The sequence below is a fragment of the Rhinolophus ferrumequinum genome, chromosome 3 (genome assembly GCF_004115265.2).
Source record: "Rhinolophus ferrumequinum isolate MPI-CBG mRhiFer1 chromosome 3, mRhiFer1_v1.p, whole genome shotgun sequence".
NCBI classification, from domain to species: domain Eukaryota; kingdom Metazoa; phylum Chordata; class Mammalia; order Chiroptera; family Rhinolophidae; genus Rhinolophus; species Rhinolophus ferrumequinum.
The window spans coordinates 46,054,551-46,077,865 of NC_046286.1; the positions used below are offsets into that span (position 1 = coordinate 46,054,551).

Sequence of the window (23,315 nt, forward strand, 5' to 3'; positions counted from 1 at the left end):
AAAGTAATGAAAGAAGCATGGCTTGATTATAGCCTTAAAAATGTTTTACTTACCCATAAATACAAGAGATGTCAATAACCACATCAATCATATCACAGCAGAGTTCATAGGTTTGCATGTCCACTGGGGTACTATCAGTTGCAATATAAATTTTACTGACCACATCAAATAGAAATGCCTTTTCAATTCCGGAATTCTGAAACAAAAAGACGATGAAGACTTAAAGCAACAGCTGATTTCAGACCAGGTCATGGTTACATAAACTTATATGCCATCCTCAATGTAAAATATGAACAAGCAAAAATTAAGTTACTAAAATTTTAGGTTGTTCCACTTTATTACAATTTAAACCTTACTGTTATAAACTTCTTTACAGTGGACTTGCGTAAGAAATGAAAGTGGAATTAATTATCACAAATTATGTATTAATAGTTTAGGTAAACAAATTCAGTGGTGTTTCCTGACTTAGAGGTCTACCTACAGTTAGGAAAAAGGACCAAGTAAAAACACTAATTTTACTGATTTAAAATTAAAAAATAAATTTAAAAAAATCTAAACAAGAAAACTCAAATTGTGCAACGAGAATTAATGTGAGTACAACCAACAGGTCTGCCTCAGTTCTACTCTGCGAAATCTAACTAGAGCTGGCAGCTTGTAGGCTTCATTCAACCAGCACATCATTCGGTGTGAACCTATATATCTTATCGCCAAGACCAACTTTTACGCTCCCTACCTCTGGTAGGACTCTATTCACATTGAATGACGGCCTACAACTTGAATAAACACTCCAATTGTACCAGTGAAGTACAGGAATCAATGTTTGAAGTTAAGTTTTAAAGGACCTGAAACAACCTGTAGGAGCAATCTCCAAAAGTAATGCTTCGGTGACCTTAAAATGCTGTAAGTGTAAGAAGAAAGAAGGTAGTTTTCACTCTTGTAATGTTAATCTTAAATTCTGCAAATGACACTAACAGGATGATATTATTTACTTACTGAGATAAAGATGTTTAGCAAATTTTCCAGGGTGGGGAGTTGTGGAATTAGTTTCTGAACCACTTTGCTAAAAGCTTCAAATATTGAATGATCATATATGCTTGTCAGATAAAAGCTGAAAGAGGAAACAATATTTCATCACGTTTTCTCCTCGACTGAGAAATAAATTGCTTAGGCTCTGTCATAACACCAGCACCCCACCTTCTATAGCGACACTTCTTACACACACATTCCAGCCCCGTTGAGAATTCAACACGATCTTCGTAAAAAATGAACGTCTTAACATTCCTCCCCAACTCCCCCAGAGCAAGAACTGTGCCCATTCTCATCTGCTGACTGGGTGGAATGGGAAGCTTAAAAATGCACTGTATGTGTCCACACCAGCTACCTTACATTCTTCAAGAGAATGCACACCAGGTTATCTGCATACATGCCTTAGGTTGGTAATGGTTATACTATTCATATTGACGTGTCTAATTTTTTCACTTTCCAATTTGCAAAATGAAGGATATATGTAGCACCTCACAAAAAAATGATAAGAGAAGTGGTCTTCCTCTGTATTTCTACTTGAATTACCTTCAGAGTTAGAGATACTACCGTATTTATCAAGAACTGTAAACTTCAGGGTCAGTTAACTTCCTGGATTATGTTCACGGGTTTTATGTTATGTGTTTTTCAAATGGGGGAAGAATCTTAGCTTTGACCATTTGTTAAAAAACATTTTTTTTTAACCCCACTGCTTTTTCCCAAGATTAGAATTAGCACATGCAAAGCTTTTTTTTTTTTTCCTCAAATACTATCCCAAAGTCTACAGTACAAAATGGGGTAAACAGGTACATTACTTCCCATGCCAAACTACTTCTGGACCCCACAGCTGCTTTTTTCCGTTCATGACTGTGAACCCTACGGTGTTTCTGTTCTCACCTGAGATGAATTTTTTCTAATCCAGCATCAGCAAGGTCATCATTTGCCCTCTGGTGAATATCTCTTTGAGTTTCAATTTTGTGGTCATCTGACAGACCATCCACTTTATGAATAAACACCTCGAAGTTGATGTCGGTGTTCACTTTGTAGGCCCTGGTCACTGTGAGGTGCAGCCTGGCCAGGGCCTCCATGTAATCATCCTGGGAACAAAGGCACAGTCCTATTAGGGGAGGACACTTTGCCTCCTACACCTTCTAAGCTGCCTTCCACGTATATTCTTCCCTCCCTCCCAGTTTTATTGAGGTATGCTTGACAAATAAACATTGCGTATGTTTAAGGTGTACAGTGTGATATTTTGATTCTTGTATATGTTGTGAAGTGATTCCCCCCAAGCTAGATAACTTTTCCAGCACTTTGCCTCATAGTTAACCATTTTTTTCCTTCCCACATACATTCTTAATCTGGACACTGTCTGGGTACAACCTCCAAAACTATTTCACAAAAGCCCAATAAAAGCTGGTTTCATAGAATTCAAGGTTGAAAACTTAAGTTTTATTAACAAAGAGATGAAGAAGAAAGGCCAGAAAAACACAGCTATGGACAGTTGTGACTAGCTTGGTGACAGTCATGAAGATCAGAGTTGCAATTTTGTGAATGGCAAATTCACAAAGGTCACCTAAGACTTTCCTTGGGATACAATTTCTCCCAAATTTTTGAGTCTCCTGGCAAATGGTGACCAACAATTAGAGATGAAAACATGATATGGGTCCCTGGGAGGATGGGGAAGGAGCCAGGAGGAAAAATTTTAAGAACTACTGGTCTAGGGCAGCCAAATGGGGCCCTTGGCTGTTGTTTGTAAGTAAAGTTTTATTGGGACACAGCCACACTCATTTGTTTACATACTGTGTGTGGCTGCTTTCATGCTACAATGGCAGAGTTGAGTGGTTCTCCTCTGTAGAAACTCCTCAGAGACAGTATAGCCTGCAAAGCCTGAAATATTTACAATCTGGCCCTTTACAGAAAAAGTTTGCTGACCCCTGGTCAACAATCAGTGCCCCAAATAACGCAATAGTATTTTTTTCCCCTTCCCACAGGTGATACCTATATAATAATATAATGAATACGTGCGTATGCATCTCTCTGTTTAAGAAATCAAACATTAGACACTGAAGCCCTGTGCATTTCTCCCCATCCCCCCAGACCACCCCGTCACTCTACCCCGACCCTCCACAGGTACACTGTCCCAAGTTTAGTTTTATTCTCACTCATCTCTGTATACTTTACTACATACATAGGTATTCCTAAACAACATACAGAATTCACTCATGTTGTTTTAAAATTTACAGAAATATCAAGTTATACATATATATTACAGTTTGCCTTTTTCACTCAACATTATGTCAGAGATTAACCTACATTGAAGCATATAACTCTAATGCATAGCTCTTTTTTTTTTTTAATTCTTTTACTGGGGAACAGTGTGTTTCTCCAGAGCCCATCAGCTCCAAGTCGTTATCCTTCAATCTAGTTGTGGAGGGCGCAGCTCACTGGCCCATGTAGGAATCGAACCGGCAACCCTGTTGTTCAGAGCTCACGCTCTAACCAACTGAGCCATCCGGCTGCCCCATAGCTCCTTTTAACTCTATAAAATTTTACTGTATGGATGGTCTGTAATTTATCATATATTTGCCTGTTGATGGACATTCAGAATGTTTCCAGTTACGTGCTAGTTCAGACAATGATAATGTGGACAGTCTCATACACTCTTCGTTGTGTCCATTTCTGAGTTTTTTAGGCCTCACCCTGAAGGCTGATTTGTTGGGTTACAGGAATGAACACCTTGAACTTGACTAGATAATGTGTAAGACCACCCAATGCTCCAGACCCTCACCAACACTTAGTGTTGTCAGATCTCTTAATTATTGCCAATTTGAAGTGTATGAACAGGTCTACTTTTTATAGCAAAAAAAGGGAAAGGGATCTGTAGGACAGAATTTGAGGATTTTTCACTCCTATTTTGACCCCAAACCTGGACAAACACAGAAAGCCAATAAAAAAGGAGACGTTTCTTGGCATTCTTCTATTCCCCAAACGAAATTAATAAACATGTATTCCTAGTCTCTAGATAAATAAAAATATTAAAGATAATAAGAAATGATGAAGAAAAAAATAGCAAATGGAATCTTTCTCATCCTCACACTCTAAAGAGTTATTTAAAATGAAAGACAAATATTGAACACTGGTCTAGGAGATTGAGTAGTTTGGAAAAATTCTAGACTAATGATTTGCAGCACTTTTGTTATACATTAAAATAGGTCAAATAAAAATTAAAGTTATTACTATATGGTTTCACATATTTGAAATTCTTGAAAAAGCAAACAGTGACAGAAAGGCTGAAGTTTGAGGTACTGCCTGAGAAAAGACACAAAGGAACCTTTTGGGGTGGTAGAAATAGTCTACACCTTGAATTTGAGGTAGTTACAAGCTGTATACATTCATCAAACACATTGAGCTATGCACTTAAAACAAGAGCATTTTAGGGCCAGCCTGGTGGCTCAGGCGGTTAGAGCTCCGTGCTCCTAACTCCGAAGGCTGCTGGTTCAATTACCACATGGGCCAGTGGGCTCTCAACCACAAGGTTGCCAGTTCAATTCCTCGAGTCCTGCAAGGGACGGTGGGCTGCGCCCCCTGCAACTGGCAACAGCAACTGGACCTGGAGCTGAGCTGCGCCCTCCACAACTAAGACTGAAAGGACAACAACTTGAAGCTGAACAGCACCCTCCACAACTAAGATTGAAAGGACAACAACTTGACTTGGAAAAAAAAAAAGTCCTGGAAGTACACACTGTTCCCCAATAAAGTCCTAAAAAAAGTACTTTAAAAAAAAAAAAAAAAAAAAAAAACGAAAAACGAGGGCATTTTATTGTATGTATATTGCACCTCAAAAAAGTTATTGCACATGTTTTTAACTGAACAGGGGAGTTAAGGGGACATGTCTGTGAGCAAAACTAGCCAATGTCAAGAGAACATCACAATCTCAAGTTATTAGAAACTGTGACACTAACCTCCCTGTCAAGCATGTAAAATAGTCTGATTACCGACTAACTGATGAAGCAGTATATAGCTACAAGGACTAAAAATGACACGAAAAAGAAGAAAATACTTGGATTATTAGAGCGGAAGGATTGTGGATGGTTTCTCCTGCCGTATTTGTTATTATCATCTACAACAAATAAGAGTAAAGGAAAAATATACTGCGTAGTTTCAATCCAAAATTAGATCTAGGAATCCCAGACGTGTGTGTCCCAAGGCACATGTGGAATGGCTTCAGGGGGCTGAGGGTGGTCTTGGAGACATAGTACATTCTGTGGGTTCTGTGGGGGGCTAGCCATGTTACATATTTAGGTCGCGGGAATCACTCTTGATGCTTTCATTCTTTTACAGCATTTTGTAAAATGTTCTCCTCAATGATACAGTCACTGGGCACTTCTGTGATTGTGAGGAATTCACAAGCAAGAAGTAAAAACATGAGGTGTCAGACCAGCAGAGCACGCTTAGAAATACAGGCAATCGGTGCAAGTGCTGCCAAGATACATCCCTACCGTGTGCTCTTCTTAGCGCTTGTATCACATCATGTACAGAGTCCCACAAATAAGATTTTTATAGTCTGCTGCCAGGAAAGTATATTAGACAGACTCTAAAACTGCTTCTTTAATGATTTTAGCCATTTTTAGTAAATGACAGCTCTCTTACAATGGTTTTCCTATCCTTTTCTAAAAATGTAATTTAAAAAGAAGAATTTTGCAAGCATTCTTATACCTTCCTCTGCCCCACAGCTAAAAAAAAAAAAAAGGAAAAAGAAAAGGAAAAACAAGAAACAAAACAAAAAAACACATTTACCTACCCAAATTGAAGGTCCACTTTCATGTTCAGGTAGAATTAAAACCAAATTATAGTTGCAATTTTAAAATAGGTAAGTGTACTTACTCGTATTTCAGCCACCTTATAGCCATCATACAAACACTTGAGATAGATTTGCTTTGGAAATCTGAATTCCATAAATGTAAATTGCTATGCAAGCATAACATGGTATTGAAGTAAGTACATCTTAAGCCACTGTCTTGAAATGATCAGTCATCTGGTTGGAACCTATTTCTTCACGGTAACCCTGAGTTCAACAACTACAGAAGAACAGTGGCCATGTGACTTCGGGAGAAAATGGAGCTTAGAAGAGACAGATGAGCATGACATCCCGGGAGCCTCACCTCCCATGTAGACACCTGGCCGCTCCTCTCCGGGAACAAGGTCCTTAATTTATGGTGCTGGCAGACCTGAGACAGGAAGACAGGGGATCCTGCCAAGGCCACAGATGGGCCAGAAAGCAGGTCAGCACAGCGGGGCAGCCAGGAAAGCAGTGACTGACAGCTGGCCCTGGACACGAGGCAGGTGTCTATAAGCACGCATTTCTGGGGGGAGGGGGGTCCAGGGGAGGAGAGACACTGATGTTTCCAGATCAGGCACTGGAATTTAAAGTCTCCCCACTGCACACCCCACCAAAAGAGAAAGAACCCTTTCGAACCATATGGCCACACTTCCACAGCTGCACTAGAAGTATACATTGCCGTCGCTTGTAACTAACAGGTTTAGTTGAAGATTTCATTATTAAACAGATACTTAATTCTGTGAATGACTTTATGATGCCCTCGGGGCATTAGCAGTCTTTGCAGAGAACAGATTCCCAAGCATAGGCTCAAAACCATTATTATGAAGTCTTCACATCCCTTCCCCTCTAACTGCACGGGTGCTCCTGGAAGGTCTGGGAGTGCTCGGCCCACCTGTCTGCTTGTAGGTCCACAGTTTCAGGAAAACGTCTCAACCTGAATTTAGCGTTGGTTTAGCACATTCCTGTAGGACTTATTGCCTTTTATTCCCCTACAGCTGCAAAAGAGAGCCTTTGGGAGGTATTCATGCTGGGCCACACACACGTCAAGGACACTTTCTAAGATACCTGGACATGGAGACTTTGAAGGGCATCAATGTCCCAATCCTGTTGCCTGTGCTCTTTCTTATACGACCTGCCTGAAATGCACCTGCTGCTTCCCTTTCCCTCCTGGCCTTTAACCACCAGTCCTGCTCCCACCTAACAGGAGAAAGGCCCAGGGCATAAAATCCCCGGGTGCCAAAGAGACAAAGCAGAAGGCTGCTTTGAATAACTGATAAAGTGAATAACTAATGTCTGGATAATAAGGCTCTTCACTAGTCAAGAGGCTTCTAATTCTTTGCTTTCAGCAAAGTTAAAGAAGGACCCAATTAACATGTCTGTTGATAAACTACTAAAAATAATTTTTCATGACAGGAAACTGGGCAATTTAGGGGGTGTAATTTGGAAGGGGTTTAAAAAATTGAATGAACGCCTACACCAAAACTCACCCTACACCTACCAACTTATTTATGTGAATAAGGTTTCTCTTGTTTGTTTACATCTATACAAACAAAAAACAACAACAGAATTGATGCCAAATCATGTCTTTTTCAAGCCTGGATACATGAATTAAATGGGAAAATTGCCATCTTCTTAAGAGATATATTTATCTCAAATTTTACTTTTTATATTTAACAGTTACCTATACTATACACAATAGTCATACTGTCTTTATCAATTATGTACTAGTAATTACAATAATTTAATTCAGAAGAAAAACTTTCACACTTAGAACTTTATCTTCAGAGGAAACAGCAAACATTTTTAAATGTAAATTTATATACATATTTTTATTGCAGAGAACCTGTGATCTTTTATAGATGTCTGCCAAGAGTATCAGAGTGGGGACATACATTTGCTGTCTTTGGCCTGTGTGGTGGTCCCCTCCATCTGTGAGGTTTGCTGAGGTCTGTGGTTTGCTGAGACATACAGAGCTACACAGCTCTGTCAGGGCTGCACAGAGGGTGTCTTTCCTCTTTGCAAACCCTTAGAACCCCAACTGAGAAACGCTTGTTTGGTAGAAAGGCCTATTTCTGATTCTAAAGACCAAACTGAAACCATATCATCAAGGAAATTGTTTGAACCCAGGGGACGGGCTGCCTACGTACCATTGTACCCAAGGGCAGTCCCATCGTACCCCAGACTGAGCTTTACCTGGGAGTCGATGACAAATATCAGTGCTCCTGTTCCCCGGAAGATCATCTCATAGTCAAATGTAGGGTCAAAAAAGTCAATCTGTCCTGGGAAGTCCCAAATCTGAAAATTAACAAAGGAGCTGTTGGAAACATCTTCCCGGCAGATCTTGTTCGTGCTCTCCAAGAAGAGTGTTTCGTTGGGAGACATTTTGTGAAAGACAACTTTCTGAATAGATGACTTGCCGCTTCTCCTCAGGCCCATAAGCAGGATTCTTGGCTTCACCTCGGTGCTGAAGGGATCACTGAAGTCCAGAACTGGAGAAACCACAGAACAAGAATGAGGGTGAGACGCTTTCACAGTGGTTAATTTGAGGAGTTTCACTTCCACCTCAGATGTGATTTATGATTCAGACAATGTGACTTTTCCAAATATGGGGCGTGCTAACCACCTCACCCCACTCACCGAGGGGCCAGCTTTCAGTAAGTGCAAAACACTGAAAACTGCTGTTTCACTACCTCTCACATTATCCCAGGAGGCCAGAAACCCTGCACAATTGCACATCACAAGTAGGGACTCTAGAGAGTGAAGGGTAGAGATTTCCTGGGGAAAGAATACAGTGTTAGCATTTCAGAGCAATGTCCTTCTTTGCCTAGATCGTCCAAGTCTCTATGCGTTAAAGAAATGTTTGTTCATTCAAGTGACGCCTCTCAGTTACGTTCTCCGGGCCAGTGCTCTCTCACGCCGCAGAGGACTCAGGTTGTGCTAGAAAGCGCTGTGAGCTGCGTGAGAGGCACACTTCTTCCAGGCCCACCCTGGCTCTAGGCCTGCGCTGTCCAGTAAGGTAGCCACTAGCCATATGGGGCTATTTAAATTAAAATTCACTAAAATTAGAAATCCCATTCCTCCTCACACAAAGTTCCTAGAGGAGACAAATTCATAGACACAGAAAGAAAACTGGTAGTTTCCAAGGATAGGAGCGGGGGGAAGTGGGTGATGACAAGCTAGTGTTTAATGGTCACAGAGTTTCAGGTGGGGAAGGTGAGCAAGTTCTGGCGATGGATGGTGGTGATGCTTGTACAACATTGTGAATGCACTTAATATCACTGAACTCTATACTTAAAAATGGTTAAAACTGTAAATTTTATGTTATGTATGTTTTACCACAGTAAACATAGTTCAGTTCCTCAGGTGCACGAGTCAAAACACAGGTATTCAATAGCCACATCTGGCCAGTGGCCAATGTATTAGACAGTGCAGAGATACAGCATAGTCATTATCACAGAAAGTTCTAAAGGTCAGCGTTACTTTTGTTGTCCCTGGTAACGAAAATTCAACCCTAAAATCCTTGGCTAAGGGTCCTAGGAGTTTTAGGCATTACTGGATAAAAGGAATTGGTAGAAAAGGTCAACACTCTGTAGGGTTCTCTCTTTTCTTTGTTCATGAAACATATAGTATTAGTTCCAAATTGTTGTTTAGTCCTAGACAACCACTTAATTTTTGAGCAGTATTCCTACTTGACCAAGAGTGTTTACATTTCACAGAAGCAAAGGAAGTGTCACCTCGTAGTTAAATGTCGCGGCCTGAAGTCAACAAGACCTGGGGTTTGAGCTGTGAGACCTTGGATAAGACACTTAGCTTCTGAGACTCAGATTCAAAATCCCTAAAATGGAGTTGATAATAACAATAAAAATCTCATAGGGCTGTTGTGATAATTAAATGAGATCAAGTACCTACGATGATTATTAAAAATAAGACCCATTCAGCACACGGGGCTGGGACAAACTAAATATCCAAAAACAAAAGAATAAAGTTGGACACTTATCCTACACCACATACAAAAATTAACTCAAAATGGATGAAACGTCTAAATTTTAAGAGGTAATATTATAAAACTCTTAAAAGGAAACATAGGTGTAAATCTTGCTGACTTTGGATTAAGCAATGGTTTCTTAGCTGTGACACCAAAAGCACAAGTAACCACAGAAAAAACAAACTGGACCTCATCAAAATGAAAATTTTTGGTGCTTCAAAGGACGCTGTCAAGAAAGTGAAGGCAACCCACAGAACAGGAGAAAACATTTGCAAATCATATATGTGATAAGAGGCTAGTATCCAGAATATAAAAAGAATTACAATTCAACAATAAAAGGACAACCAAATAAAACCTGAGCAAAGAATCTAAATAGACATTTCTCAAAGACGATACACAAATGACCAATAAGCAGATGACAAGACGCTCCACATCAAATAGCCATCAGAGTAGTACTAATCAAAACCACAATGAGATGCCATTTCACACCCACTAGAATGGCTGTAATAAAAAAGACAGGCAATAACAAGTGGTAAGGATGAGGGTAAATTGGAACCCTCATACACTGCTGGTGAGAGTGTAAAACGGTGTGCTTTGAATAAAAAAAGTTTGACAATTCCTTCAAAGATTAAACATTGAGTCACCATATGACCCAGCAATTCCACGCGTAGGAATATATTCAAAGAAATGAAAATGAATATGCAAGCAAAAAGTTGTACAGGAATGTTCACAGCAGCAGTATTTATAACAGCCCCAAACTGGAAACAACCCAAAAGCCATCAACAGATGATTAACAAAATGTGGTATATCCATATAGTGGAATATTATTCAGCCATAAAAAAGGAATGAGTACTGATTTATGCCACAACATGACTGAACATTGAAAGTGAAAGAAGCCAGACATAAAAGGTCACATATTGTTTGATTCTATTCACATGAAACATCCAGAATAGGCAGATCCAGAGACAAAAGATACTTTGCAGTTGTCAGTGGTGTAGAGGGAAGGGAAAATGGGAAGTGACTGTTAATGAGTATGTGGCTTCTTTGGAGTGATGACAATGTTCTGAATTAAATAGCAATGATGATCGCACACCTTTGTGAATATATTAAAACCACTGATTTGTACACTTTAAAAGAGAAAATATTATAATACGTGAAATACATGTCAATTTTTTTAAAAAAAGGGCTTCACGACTCATCAAAATAAATAAACAAAAATAAAAGCCTCAGTATGAAACTTGGAGAAAGGTCAAGAAAGGAAACCAGCATTTTAAGGAAAAAGGCAGAATATAGACAAATACGGAGATATACATATACTACATTGTTTTTCTAAATTTCTTTTTTGTTTCCTTCTGAGCTACACCTCTTCCATCTTTGTCCGTCCCTGATCCGAGTGTAAGCCTAATCCAACAGAGACTGAAAGTAATCCTTTATTTCCCTCTTGTAAGTAACAAGTTTTTCCAAAAACATTAATACTTAATAATACCTTAGTTGATTTCATTTACCATATATAATATTTTGATGTTTGAATTTGCAATAGGTATAGATAAACACATATATTTTGGGTAAAACAATAATTGAATAAAGTAAGCAGGTGCCTACGTACACAGACACTATTTTTTTTAAGCTTTATTTTGCTTTCATTGTTGAAAGAGTTTCACTGGCTATAGACTTGTGCATTGACTTGTGTAGCTAATATTTTTAAGATTTTTTTTTCTTAGAGCAGCTTTAGGTACACAGCAAAATTGAGGGGAAGCCACAGAGATTTCCCATATGCCTCCTGCCCCCAGACCTGCAAACCTCCCCATATCAGCATCCCCCACCACAGTGGTGTATTTGTTAAAATTGATAAACCTACAGTGACATATCAGAATCACCCAAAGTCCATACGTTATGGCTCACTCCTGGTGGTGTACATTCTGTGGCTTTGAACAAAGTGTATAATGACATGCATCTATCATAGTATCATCCAGAGTATTTTCACTGCCCTAAAAATCCTCTGTGCTCCGCCTATTCTTACCTTCTCCCAGCTCCCCAACCTGTGGCAACCATTATTCTTTTTTCTGTTTCCATAGTTTTGCCTTTTTCAGGATGTAATTTAGTTGGAATCATGTAGTATGTAGCCTTTTCATACTGGCCTCTTTCACTTAGTAATATGCATTTAAGTTTCCTCCATGTCTTTTCGTGGCTTTTTGAAAATTGAGTTATACTTGACATACCCTATTGTTAAGTTTAGGGTGTATATATATTGATTTGATACATTTATTTGCAATGTGATTGCTGTAGTAGCATAAGTTAACACCTCTATTGCATTACATAATTGTTTTTTTCTAGTGTTGGGAATAGTTCATATCTTTTTATTATTTTTTTACATTTTTTTATTAGTTTCAGGTATACAAAACAATGTAATAATTAGACATTTACCATTTATATCCCTCACACAGTGATAACCCCCCTCTCCCATCTACTACCCCTCTGACATCGCATACAGCCATTACATTTCCACTGTCTCTATTCCTAATGCTGTACTTCACTTCTTGTAACTATATATATATGTGTATATATATGTACACATATATATATAAATAAAATTGTAGTTGACATTCATTATTGTTCAGCTTCAGCTTCAGGTGTACAGTGCAGGAATCAGGCATCTACATCATCCCTGAGGTGGTCTCCCTAATAAGACAAGTGTCCATCGGATACCCTAAAAAATCTTTACAACATTTTTGATTACATTCCCCAAATTGACTTTCGTATCCCCGTGGCCATCTTGTGGTCACCGATTGTGCTTTCTAATCCCCTCAGCTTCCCCCTTATTCCCACTCTGCCATCTAGCAACTGTCAGTTTTTCCTCTATGTCTCCAAAACTGTTTCTGATTAGTTCATTCACTTATTCTTTTCTTTAGATTCCACATATAAGTGAGATCATATGGTATTTGTCTTTCTCTGTTTGACTTATTTCACTTAGCATAATGTTCTCTAGGTCCATCCATATTGTTGCAAATGGTAAGATTTCCTTCTTCTTTGTGGCAGAGTACTACTCCATTGTATAAATGTACCACAGTTTCTTAATCCAGTCGTATACCGATGGGCATTTCGGTTGTTTCCATGTCTTGGCTATTGTGTATAGTGCTGCAATAAACATAGGGGTGCATAAGTTTTTTCAAATTAGAGTTTTGGATTTATCCGGATAGATACCTAGGAGTGCAATTGCTGGGTCATAAGGTAGTTCCATTTTCAGATTTTTGAGATACCTCCATACTGTTTTCCATAGTGGTTGCACTAATCTGCAATCCCACCAACAGTGCACGAGGGTTCCCTTTTCTCCACATCCTCACCAGCACTTGTTTGTTGATTTATTGATGATAGCCATTTTGACTGCGGTGAGGTGGTATCTCATTGTGGTTTTTATTTGCATTTCTCTAATTATTAGTGAGGTTGAGCATTTTTTCATATGTCTGTTTGCCATCTGTATGTCCTCTTTAGAGAAATGTCTCTTCATGTCAAAATGTCTCTCCACTTTTTGATTTGGTTGTTTGTTTTTTTGGAGTTGAGTGAGTTTTTTTGGAGTTGAGTTGAGTGAGTTTTTTATAAATTTGAGATATTAACCCCTTATCAGATATATCATTGGCAAATATCTTCTCCCATTCAGTAGGATCCCTTTTTGTTTTACTGATGGTTTCCTTTGCTGTAAAAAAACTTTTTAGTTTGATGTTTATTTTTTCTCTTACTTCCCTTGCGTGAGGAGATATATCAGTAAAAATCTTACTCCGGGTAATGCACAGACACTATTATAAGCACCTCCTCACCCCATCCTACTCACACACACTTTTCCAGTTCAACTTAATCCAATCCAACAAATTGCTGATGATATACAATAGAAGCACTGATATGGAAGTAAACCACCCAAAAGGTCACCAGCTTTCTTCATCAGCGATTATATGTTACCCACTTGCAGTATTACCATTACAGCCTTAGCAAAAGCAGGACATGAATTCAAAAAGAAAACAACTTGCAGTTTCAAAAATATCAGACTGATAACATGTTAGAGTCTTCACCCCCATACTAACTCCCCCAAAGTAATAGAGAAGGTATAAATAATAAATGAACAAATAAACATGGTATTTTCAAACTCAGTTGAGCTTGAAACAAAAACGAAAACTCAAACTGACAAATTAGTGAGAAATTCCTAAGGAACACAAAGATCAGATTGAAGAGGGAACCTGCAGCCCTTGGCATGAATGAAAAGATTGTACTGCAGAAGGTAGAACTGGTGGAAGCTCAAACAGGAAGGTGCATGGAGACGACCAATAGGGTTGTTATTTGGAGAATCAAGGTGAGAAGCCTCAAGCAGATAAATTCTGTGCCCATCTACCAAACGCCATCCTACACATACTCTAGAATATCTTCCAGTGGGGGCAGAATGTAGGAGCTTGGGTATGAAAGGAAAGGCAGTGCCCCAGGGGCTAGCGATGCCTAGAAGGAACAGCGAGTAGTCACACTACCAAGTACTCAGTCCTTACCTAACTCTCACTACAATGTTCAAGAGGTGGAAGCAGCACCATCTTCCCTCCAGACATTTCCTCAAATGCCAAACATTTGAGGAAAGTCAAGATTATAGACGAGAACACAGACTCAACAAATGAAAGAACGTACACCTGAAGAAGCAGAGTTCACAATGGAATCAGAGCAAACTTTCAAGTTGGGTGTAACTAAAGTAAACAGAGATAAGAGAAATAAGAACAGACAGTTTCAGAATAAGGGCGCAATCATGAAAAAGGGGACTTAAAGATTTTGGAAATAAAAATATAATTGTAGGGGGAAAAAGATAAATGGATTGGAAAGCAGAACAAACACAGATAAAGAGGGCAATAGTGAACAGGAAAATCAAATTCTCTCATAATGCAGTATAAAGGTATAAAGTACTGAAAAGTATGAAATAAACATTAAAGTGACATCAGGAATGAGATTCAGAAGTCCCATTTTACTGCCAAAGAAGTTCCGAAAGGAGAAAATACAGAATCTAGGGGAAAGCAATATTTAACTCCATAGTAGATCAGCCTTTCCCAGCTAAGAAAAGATAAAACTCAAAATGAACAGGCCCACAAAGTTAAAAGGGAGAAATTTAAACAAAAACAAACCTACACCTAGGATAATCATAGTAAAACTTCAAAACATCAAGAATAATAAAATCTGTCAAATTCTCAGAAGAGAAAACATTATCTACAAAGGAATCAGACATCTTAACAACATGGGATGCTAGAAGAGAATAGAACAGGATCTTTAAAGGACTGGAGGGAAGTATCTTTGAACTTGATTTATATACTCAGTCATCCTATTTTTCAAATGTGCAAGTAGAATAAAGACATTTTCAGACATTCAAGGACTCAGAAAGTTTATTGCCCACTTAATCTCTTTGAAAGAATTACTCAAAGATGTACTCTTGAAAGAAAAAATTCTCCCAAAATGTAGTGTAATACAAAAAGCAATGGGAAACAAGAAATTTTAGTGAAACCTATTAATTTTAAATAAGTATTGATTTTAAAATTTAAATAGAAATCAGAAACTAAAATTCCTGATATAGTAGACATGTGAAATTGACGAGGGAGAGGAAAGTAAAAGGTAAGTAAAAGAATGCTATGGTTCTTGTTAGAAAAGCATAGTTATGTATCATTTTTTTTTAAATTAAGAATAATCACCTCAAAGCAGTAGAAAGTATTAGAAAAGGGTCCAGAGGATTCAGACAAACAGCAAAGCATGGGTAGGGGAAGGATTTAGGGAACTCATTAATGGGATTTTGGCTCTAATTTTTAAAAGGAAACACTCATGTACATGTATAATTAAAATTAGTTTGGAAAAGAAAGAAAAACTATATTGGAAGTCTCGCAGGACATAGATATGGGAGGATTAGAAGACAACAACTGACACTCTGTTTTACACTTTAATTTACAAATTTAGACCTTTAAGTTAAATTTCAAAGATGTACAAGCTCACTGAAAACGTTTTATATTTTCTTGACTTTATACGCCAAATACAAAAGTTTCAAAATATTAAACAGTCCTTAAATTGTGAATTCAACTTCACATTTTTTCTTTAAGTGGTTGTATTATGGTTTCTGTTTTTTAATACAATAAATGTATTGGTTAATGCTTACAAAATAGTTGCTGGTTGGATATGTAAAAAGATATGTAAAACATGGTTCCTATCTCAAAGAAACTTAAAATCTAAGCTAGATAGTGTGGTGTTGGCACAAAAATAGACAAATAGATCACTGGAACAAAATAGGGAGTCAAGAAATAAACTCACGTACATGGACAACTGACTCTTGACAAAGATGAAAAAAGCCAACTCCATGGAGAAAGGATAGTCACTTTCACCAGAGTGCTGGAACACTTGGACATCCATATGCCAAAAAAACAGAATTTCAATCCATATCTCGCACCATATATAAAAATTAACTCAAAACAGGGGCCGGCCCAAAACAGGGCTCAGGCGGTTGGAGCTCCGTGCTCCTCCGAAGGCTGCCAGTTCGATTCCCACATGGGCCAGTGGGCTCTCAACCACAAGGTTGCTGGTTCAACTCCTGCAAGGGATGGTGGGCTGCGCCCCCTGCAACTAGCAACAGCAACTAGAACTGGAGCTGAGCTGCGTCTTCCACAAGACTAAAAGGACAACAACTTGAAGCTGAATGGCACCCTTCACAACTAAGATTGAAAGGACAACAACTTGACTTGGAAAAAAGTCCTGGAAGTACACACTGTTCCCCAATAAAGAACTGTTAAGAAAAAAAGAAATAAAAAGAGAGGAGGGACGGTATATGCGATGTTTACCTACCCAGAGTGGCTGGGAGGCAGAATACACAAACAGCTATAACGTACACATACAGATGGAAGTGTTTCCTTCTCCCTGCCAAATTCAAGCAGGGCCTACAACCAGTAAACAAATGAAAATGGTAGACCACTCAGCAAGCGTACCATCAACTCGGTGGAGACCTCTTTGATCCACACGGACGTATTTTATCATATTTAGTTGGTGTGTATGGAAATATACTGGGTGCCAGGGACCGTGATAGACATGTTTGCAAACTTTAGCCACCCCAGGAGAAGATACAAGTCTGTTTTACACTTGAGGAGTCTGTGGGAAGGAAGCTGGCCAAGGTCACAGGGCTGGCATGTGGTGTAGTCTTTACCCAGAGTTGTAGGCAGCAATCAGATGGCATTAATCAATAACTGCAACAAAGAAAAAAGGAAGAGACTAGAACATATCGGAGTACATCATGCATAATAAGAGTAAATATTACTAGTGAAACTCTTTTAGGTTTCGTCTCTAATCCCCTACCACCCTTCCCTCAAGTATCTCCGCTTCTAAAACCCTATGGGTTTTCTCAGAGTTTCTCTGAGAGTCTCATTCTACCCTGGAGTGGGAGGAGGGAGCTGACATGAGGAAACACCCCAACCTCTTGGCCTCCTGGGGAGGGCTGGGCTCTCTCTACCAACATTTCCCGGAGCGTCTCCCACTCACTCAAGTTTAATAAGAACAACCTAAGAAAGGTGAAAATGTGGAAGAGAATGAAGGGCGATAGCTGCTTTCAAAGGGGCAATAAGAGGGCTAGTACTTAAAAAAAGGAAATCAGAAAAGAACTACAGGATTTGGGACTGGATGGAACCCCAGTGAGGGTGCTTTAAGAGTGTCAGCGGGGCTTGGAGGAAGTTGCAGGAGTGAGGTGAAATTTACAAGAGGGCAGTTTGTTCTGCTTCATAAAGGTTCCCTGAAAGTCCGCCAAGTGTTAGGCAGGGCTGAGCCAGGGGCTACAGACACAAAGAAAAGATTTATCCCTTAGCGATTAGAGGGGAAAACAGACAAGAAACACTGACAATTCATTGCTATCTAGGTGTTATGGGCTCAGAGAGAAGGCTCCCTGGAGAATAACATCTGAGTCTTAAAGAAGAGGAGGCATAAAAGAGATGAATGAGGGAAAGCTAGTGCCAGGAAGAGATTTTGGCCTTCCTGGAGTTTAGGGAATGTAGTTTAAAGGCAAGAAAAGGCTCCCACTGTCCAGAGGCTTCCCACAGCATTTAGAATAGAATCCAAATGCCTTCTTGCCCCAAAATGCCCTACGTGGGCTACGCTCTCTCCCCATGCTGGTTCATCTTCCCCACTAGTTCCCTGTGCTGCAGCCATACTGGCCTTCTGGTTCCTCACCTCAGTCTGCACTCACTCCTCCCTCCACCTGGCAGGCTTCCCCGCAGCCCAGTGGCAATTTCACCTCCTCTGATCTAAACCAGGCCCCATCACTTCCTAATAACTCTGTGTCTTCTCAATAGTGTTAAGTTGGTGCAAACATAACTGCGGTTTAAAAGGTTAAAAATAATTGCAAAAACCGCAATTACTTTTGCACCAACCTAATACTTATCACTATACAAAATTATCTTTTTACTTTATGTCTGTCTTCTTGTTGGTTTACTTGTTGATTGTCTGTGTCCCTCACATACATGCACACAAAATACAATGTAGAGAGGTAACAGGCTAGCTCGTGAATGACATGCTGGGAAGCTTGGGGTCTACTCTGAAAGCCATGAGGAAATCACAAAGGATTTTCAAGGGAGACTAAATTGATCAGATTTACACGTCAGGAAGTTCACTCCAGAAATAGACTCCCTAGAGGGGGTTCATGAGACAGTGAAGAGGACTAGATTAAACCTCTGTGGCATAACAATTATTTTGAGCTAAAGGCATGCGAATTCCTGAAATCCCTTATTTGCCTAAAGCAGAGCCTCCCAAAAGAACTCAACTGTCATCAGTCTCCCTCCAGGAGCAATGCTAGTCTTCTCTTGTTGGAGACTAAGAATGAGACCAGAAGAGAGGTCGGCACCACACCCAGGCAGACATGGTCACAAAACTCTGGTATCTCCTTCCTCCTCTCCTATGGGCTCATTTATTGTTCTAAAAAGTCATTTGCTTTTCCATAGAAAATAGAACAAACCTCTTCTAAGATGTTATTTGTTCTCCAGAAAGTGCCCCTCTCCTCACCCTCTCCATCCTCTGTTAGGATGGTATATAATTCCCAAATGCTATCTGCCTCGAATGGAATTTTTGTGAACTCTCATGCATCAGTACACAATTAAATCTGCTGTTCTCTTGTTACTCTGTCTTTTGTCAGTTTAATTTGCAGGCCCCCAATTCAGAACCTAAGAGAACAGAGGAAACGTTTTTCCTCCCCACAACAGTAGAAAGTTGTTCTAGGACACAAATGACAAATGGAAGGACTAAGGCATGGACCCATGGAAATGGGCAGAAGGAATGGATTCCTGAGAAGTTCAAATCAACTCAACAGTATCTGGTGATCCATGGGATGTAGAGGACAGGAGAGAAAGAAACTCTGAGTTCCCAACCTGGCACACCAAGTGAGCAAGGGCCCGTTCACCAAGATGGTAAAGGGGAAGAAACTATTTGAAGTTGTTGTGTCCAGGGTGCCTGCTGGCCTGTGGTTCAGATGAGAAACAGGTCAGGGCATTCAGAAAAGCCATAAGACCGTGAGGTTGCAGACAGGCTGGAATTCAGGCTGTTGAGGCCATCCATGCCTTGATGGTCCTTTTTGTCCCTGACCTTGTTGGCTGAGGGTGAGGCCACGTTTGAGAGGTTTTAGCCGTGGCTACCATGGAACAGCTCAAACCAATGCACTGCAATTTCTAACCCAGCAGTTACCCCTCACTGAGCACTTGCATAGCACGCAGGGTCATCTAACCCCCAAGTCGATAACTTTTGTTCTTTACAGATTTAAAAACTGAAGCCTCACTCGATAGGTGTTTGTTGGTTGGGGTGATTGAATGAAAGTGACTGGGCAGAATTTGAAGCTAAATTAACTGAAGCGTTAGGAAGAAACTTCCTATCTGACTTTGCCCCGACCAGCACTTGGGTATCAGGAGGATGAGCTTTATGCCTCGGTAGTTTATCTACTGCGGCCAGGGGCACTGAACAGACCTTACACTGGGTTCTGTAGGTACCAAACAGCCCCGCTTTGTAACTAGACTGCTGGAGAGCCCAGCGAAACGCAATCACCCAAGGAACTCATTATGGGGAGAAGTCATCTAACCTAGCCATTAGCCGTCTTTAACCCCTACAGGCTAACTTCTTAATCAGCAACTGGCAGAGCCCTGTCCAAAACCAGTAGGCCTTGTAAACACAGAAAGGAAGAAAAAGATGCATCAGAGCCTTGAGCACAAGGCCACCTGGAGGCCTGGCCGATCTGTGGGTTGGGAATGTCAGAACAAAGGAAGAACCAGAATTCAGGAAAATAGGAAGGGAAGGCCCATGCGCCCCTCCTTACACAGTTCTAGCAAGGTTGGCCCTGACGTCCTGAGCTCAGGGGTCTCCCTGGGGAGAAGGAGACATCATATGAAACGCATTTCATAAATTCTGAAGTATTATACAACTGAGAGCTACCATAATTAAGTTTTCCAAGAGGCGACACCTTTAAACAGGTTCAAAATGGGAAACTATAATAAAACAAAGCTTTAATGAAAGAACTAGAATAACACAGAGGCAAAGTGATGGCAAGTGGAATGGTTTAGAAAGTACTGGGTTAGTGCCAGACTGGGGTTCAAGTCCCAACTCTGCCATTTTCCAGCTATGTGACCCTGTACAAGTCCATGAGTCTTTATTTCTTCATCTATCAGTCTCTATCAGCATGTGTGTACATACACACACACGTACACACACACACACACACAGACTTTCTTTTTTTCCCCAACACAAGCCTAGGTAAGGAGAGGGTCTTTTGTGAAATGTGACTACAGTGCAAGGCTCACTCAGCCTTAAGGGAAAGTTAGAATTTCTTAGCTGTTAGTATTCTTGGGGTCAACAAAGTCTTAAGGTTCTATTTCCTTACGGTTTTAGGAAGAGGCCTCTGGTTTCTTTCTATTTGCAATATTATCTGTGGTCCTTTACATTTCTGATTAATGGAAACATTTATACATTCAAGACCCAGGAGTTCAGTAAGATTAAAATTCCAACCCAAGTGGGAATTAAATATATACATAATAATAGTACAATTAATAAGAGACTGCAAAAATCACGAAGATTCACTGTCCATTTGATTAACTACTTAGTAAGGAGAATTAAATGCAAATAGAGCATATATTTTCGAAGACATAAAGGGAATTTTTATTTATATGTAAAGACCAAATCTGTATGAAATCCTCTCACATCACACTGGCAGGTAACTAAAAAACACGATTCCATCTACAAATACTTTCTTTACATATACGCATATATTCAATAACATTTCTAATGTTTTCTGACCTACTGTTGCTCCTGCAAGAAGGGAAAAGTGTTCTTGTGAACTTTTTTTTTTTTTTTAAGGAGGGCACAGCTCACAGTGGCCCATGCAGGGATCGAACCGGCAACCTTGGTGTTATCAGCACCAAGCTCTAACCAACTGAGCTAACAGGCCACCCCGTGAACATTTTTTTTTTTTAACAATCACTTTAAGAGTGACCAAGCTTGGTTTTATGTAGTCCTCTATTTTACATATTGAAAAACCGAGCTGGTATCTTCCCCAGAGTTCCTCAAAAGGAGAAGTCGACCAGCTCCCTGGACGCTTTAGGCCAGGAGTGAAAGACCTATTTGTCGTTAGTGTCACAGCAGAACCAGGGGACGCTGTGTCACAAGAAAGCTTTAAGACTTTTGCAGAAGTGGGAGAATAAAAAAGGTTTTTTCAAAAGAAAGGTAAGGAAGAATAAAGGAGGTAGAGAAGAAAGTAGTAAGAAAAATGAGCAGGAGAGTGGCAGAGTTAGGAAGGGAAATAAATGTGTCACCAAGAATAACTGTGGGTGGGTAGGATTGAACAAATCAGAGAGTCAACTGTGAGAGAGACAGAGCCACCTGGGGACTGAAAAAGACCATCTTTCAAAGTCAGAGCCACACCCCTTATCCAGAATTCCAGAACTTGCTCTTTCTGCCTCTTATTTCCATTAGGCTACCCTATGTCTGTTCTAATATTAAAATGGGAAGATTTATGATAAGAGGAGAGAATCGAGATTCTATGATAACACTGAATCATTGAAACATGTTTACAAAACATCATATAAAAATATGTTCTCTAACTATATGTATTCAAACAAGTACTGTGCCTGAGGTGTCACAGCATTTTAAACTATTCTGTATTTCTGTCTATTCCAACTCTCTGTATCTCTGTATTTCCAGGGCCAGAAGGAAACCCAAGAGATTGGTTATGGCCAGGGCTGTAGTTATGGCCAACTCCTTTTGGACAAGGCCAAATCACAAGGAAAGGGACTTACATTTCACGAACTTGACCCTCTCCTAAACCTTGCTCAGTTGTAGCTCACGTTCTGGCTGCAGAAAAATCTCCTGGCATCTCTAGCATATCAGAAGAACATTTATCTCTGCTTACTCTGGAGGGACAGTGAGAAGATGAATTCACTAATAATCTTTAAATCATTTTAAGGAAAAAAATAGCTGACACTAATGATTAATAGACAGGAGTTGCTGTATTCACTGCATTTACACCCATCAGGGAAGTACCACCTGCTGACCGTGGATTTTTCCTCCAGCAGCCACCTCAGCTGTCATTTCCTCAGACCTAAGAGAGTCCACAGGCTGCTATGGAAACAGAATTGCACGTAGCTGGACTGTGGATGAGCAGCTACCTTAGCCCAGTTTCCCTTAAATATTGGGGCTTTGGGGAAAAACAATATCACTTTTTGATTAAATATGACCTCTTAATTGCTTTCCTTGTTATCACCGTTTTTAAAGCATGGTAATTTACTAAATATTTAAAGTCCACGTGTCAAAAAAGAAATCATTATTTTAGGTACAACTGTTTTTAATAGCTTTATTAGTTTATTGCCTCCTCTCTGGAGTTTTATCTGGAACATGAAAGTTGAAGGTGAGACTCACCTTATAGCTGATTAACTATCCCGAAAGGGGGGTTGATAGGTGCCCAAATCTGTCCTTAACAGAACTAAAGTTCCTGAGCACTTTCCTGGTATTCATGAATAAATTTTGGAGTGCAAGCCAGGAAAGTGCAAGTTAGCTGCACTACAGTTTCAAACTTAGCACAATGTGGTAAAACTCACCAGGCACTCAGTTTAGAAGTCAGATCAGAGGTTTCTCATAAGAGTAAGGGAAATAAAAATCACACTATCCACCTTCACTCCACATTCTTTTGCCCCAGGGATCCTAGTGAGTCCTGCATCCTACCCGCCAGGGTAGATTTCTGAACCTCAAGGAAAAAGCCCCAGGTCTCCACTGGGCGCAGGCCCTAAACCAAGTCCATTAGGAAGGAGAAGGGGGGAGGGTTCATTAGAGAAACGCTTTGCTCAAGGTTCAAAGTGCACCATAGACATCTTTTCTCCGAGTAAATAAGTCCTTTTTGCCTCCCACGTTCCATTTTTTTTCAAGTTTGAGAGTAGATAAATGTAAATTTTACTAAAATGACACAGGATT

The 23,315-nt window shown here is 39.8% G+C and overlaps 1 protein-coding gene and 1 non-coding gene across 3 annotated transcripts in view; both read right to left on the bottom strand.

Moving 5' to 3' along the window:
* The window catches only part of RRAGD (Ras related GTP binding D), a 39,026-nt gene that overhangs the window by 12,948 nt on the left and 2,763 nt on the right, over window positions 1-23,315 (bottom strand). Inside the window, exons 2-6 of one of the 2 annotated variants that reach the window (XM_033100394.1) lie at window positions 16,823-17,077; window positions 8,054-8,349; window positions 1,918-2,117; window positions 994-1,108; window positions 54-196 (exon numbers count right to left, since the gene is read on the bottom strand). In XM_033100394.1, the coding sequence (XP_032956285.1) occupies window positions 54-196; window positions 994-1,108; window positions 1,918-2,117; window positions 8,054-8,349; window positions 16,823-16,871 (803 nt within the window). In that variant the 5' untranslated portion in view covers window positions 16,872-17,077. The remainder of the gene's footprint in view (window positions 1-53; window positions 197-993; window positions 1,109-1,917; window positions 2,118-8,053; window positions 8,350-16,822; window positions 17,078-23,315) is intronic. The other variant, XM_033100393.1, reaches the window with a different exon arrangement.
* On the bottom strand, window positions 21,227-21,300 carry TRNAI-GAU (transfer RNA isoleucine (anticodon GAU)). The gene has a single exon. It is a non-coding gene; the product is annotated as a tRNA-Ile (tRNA).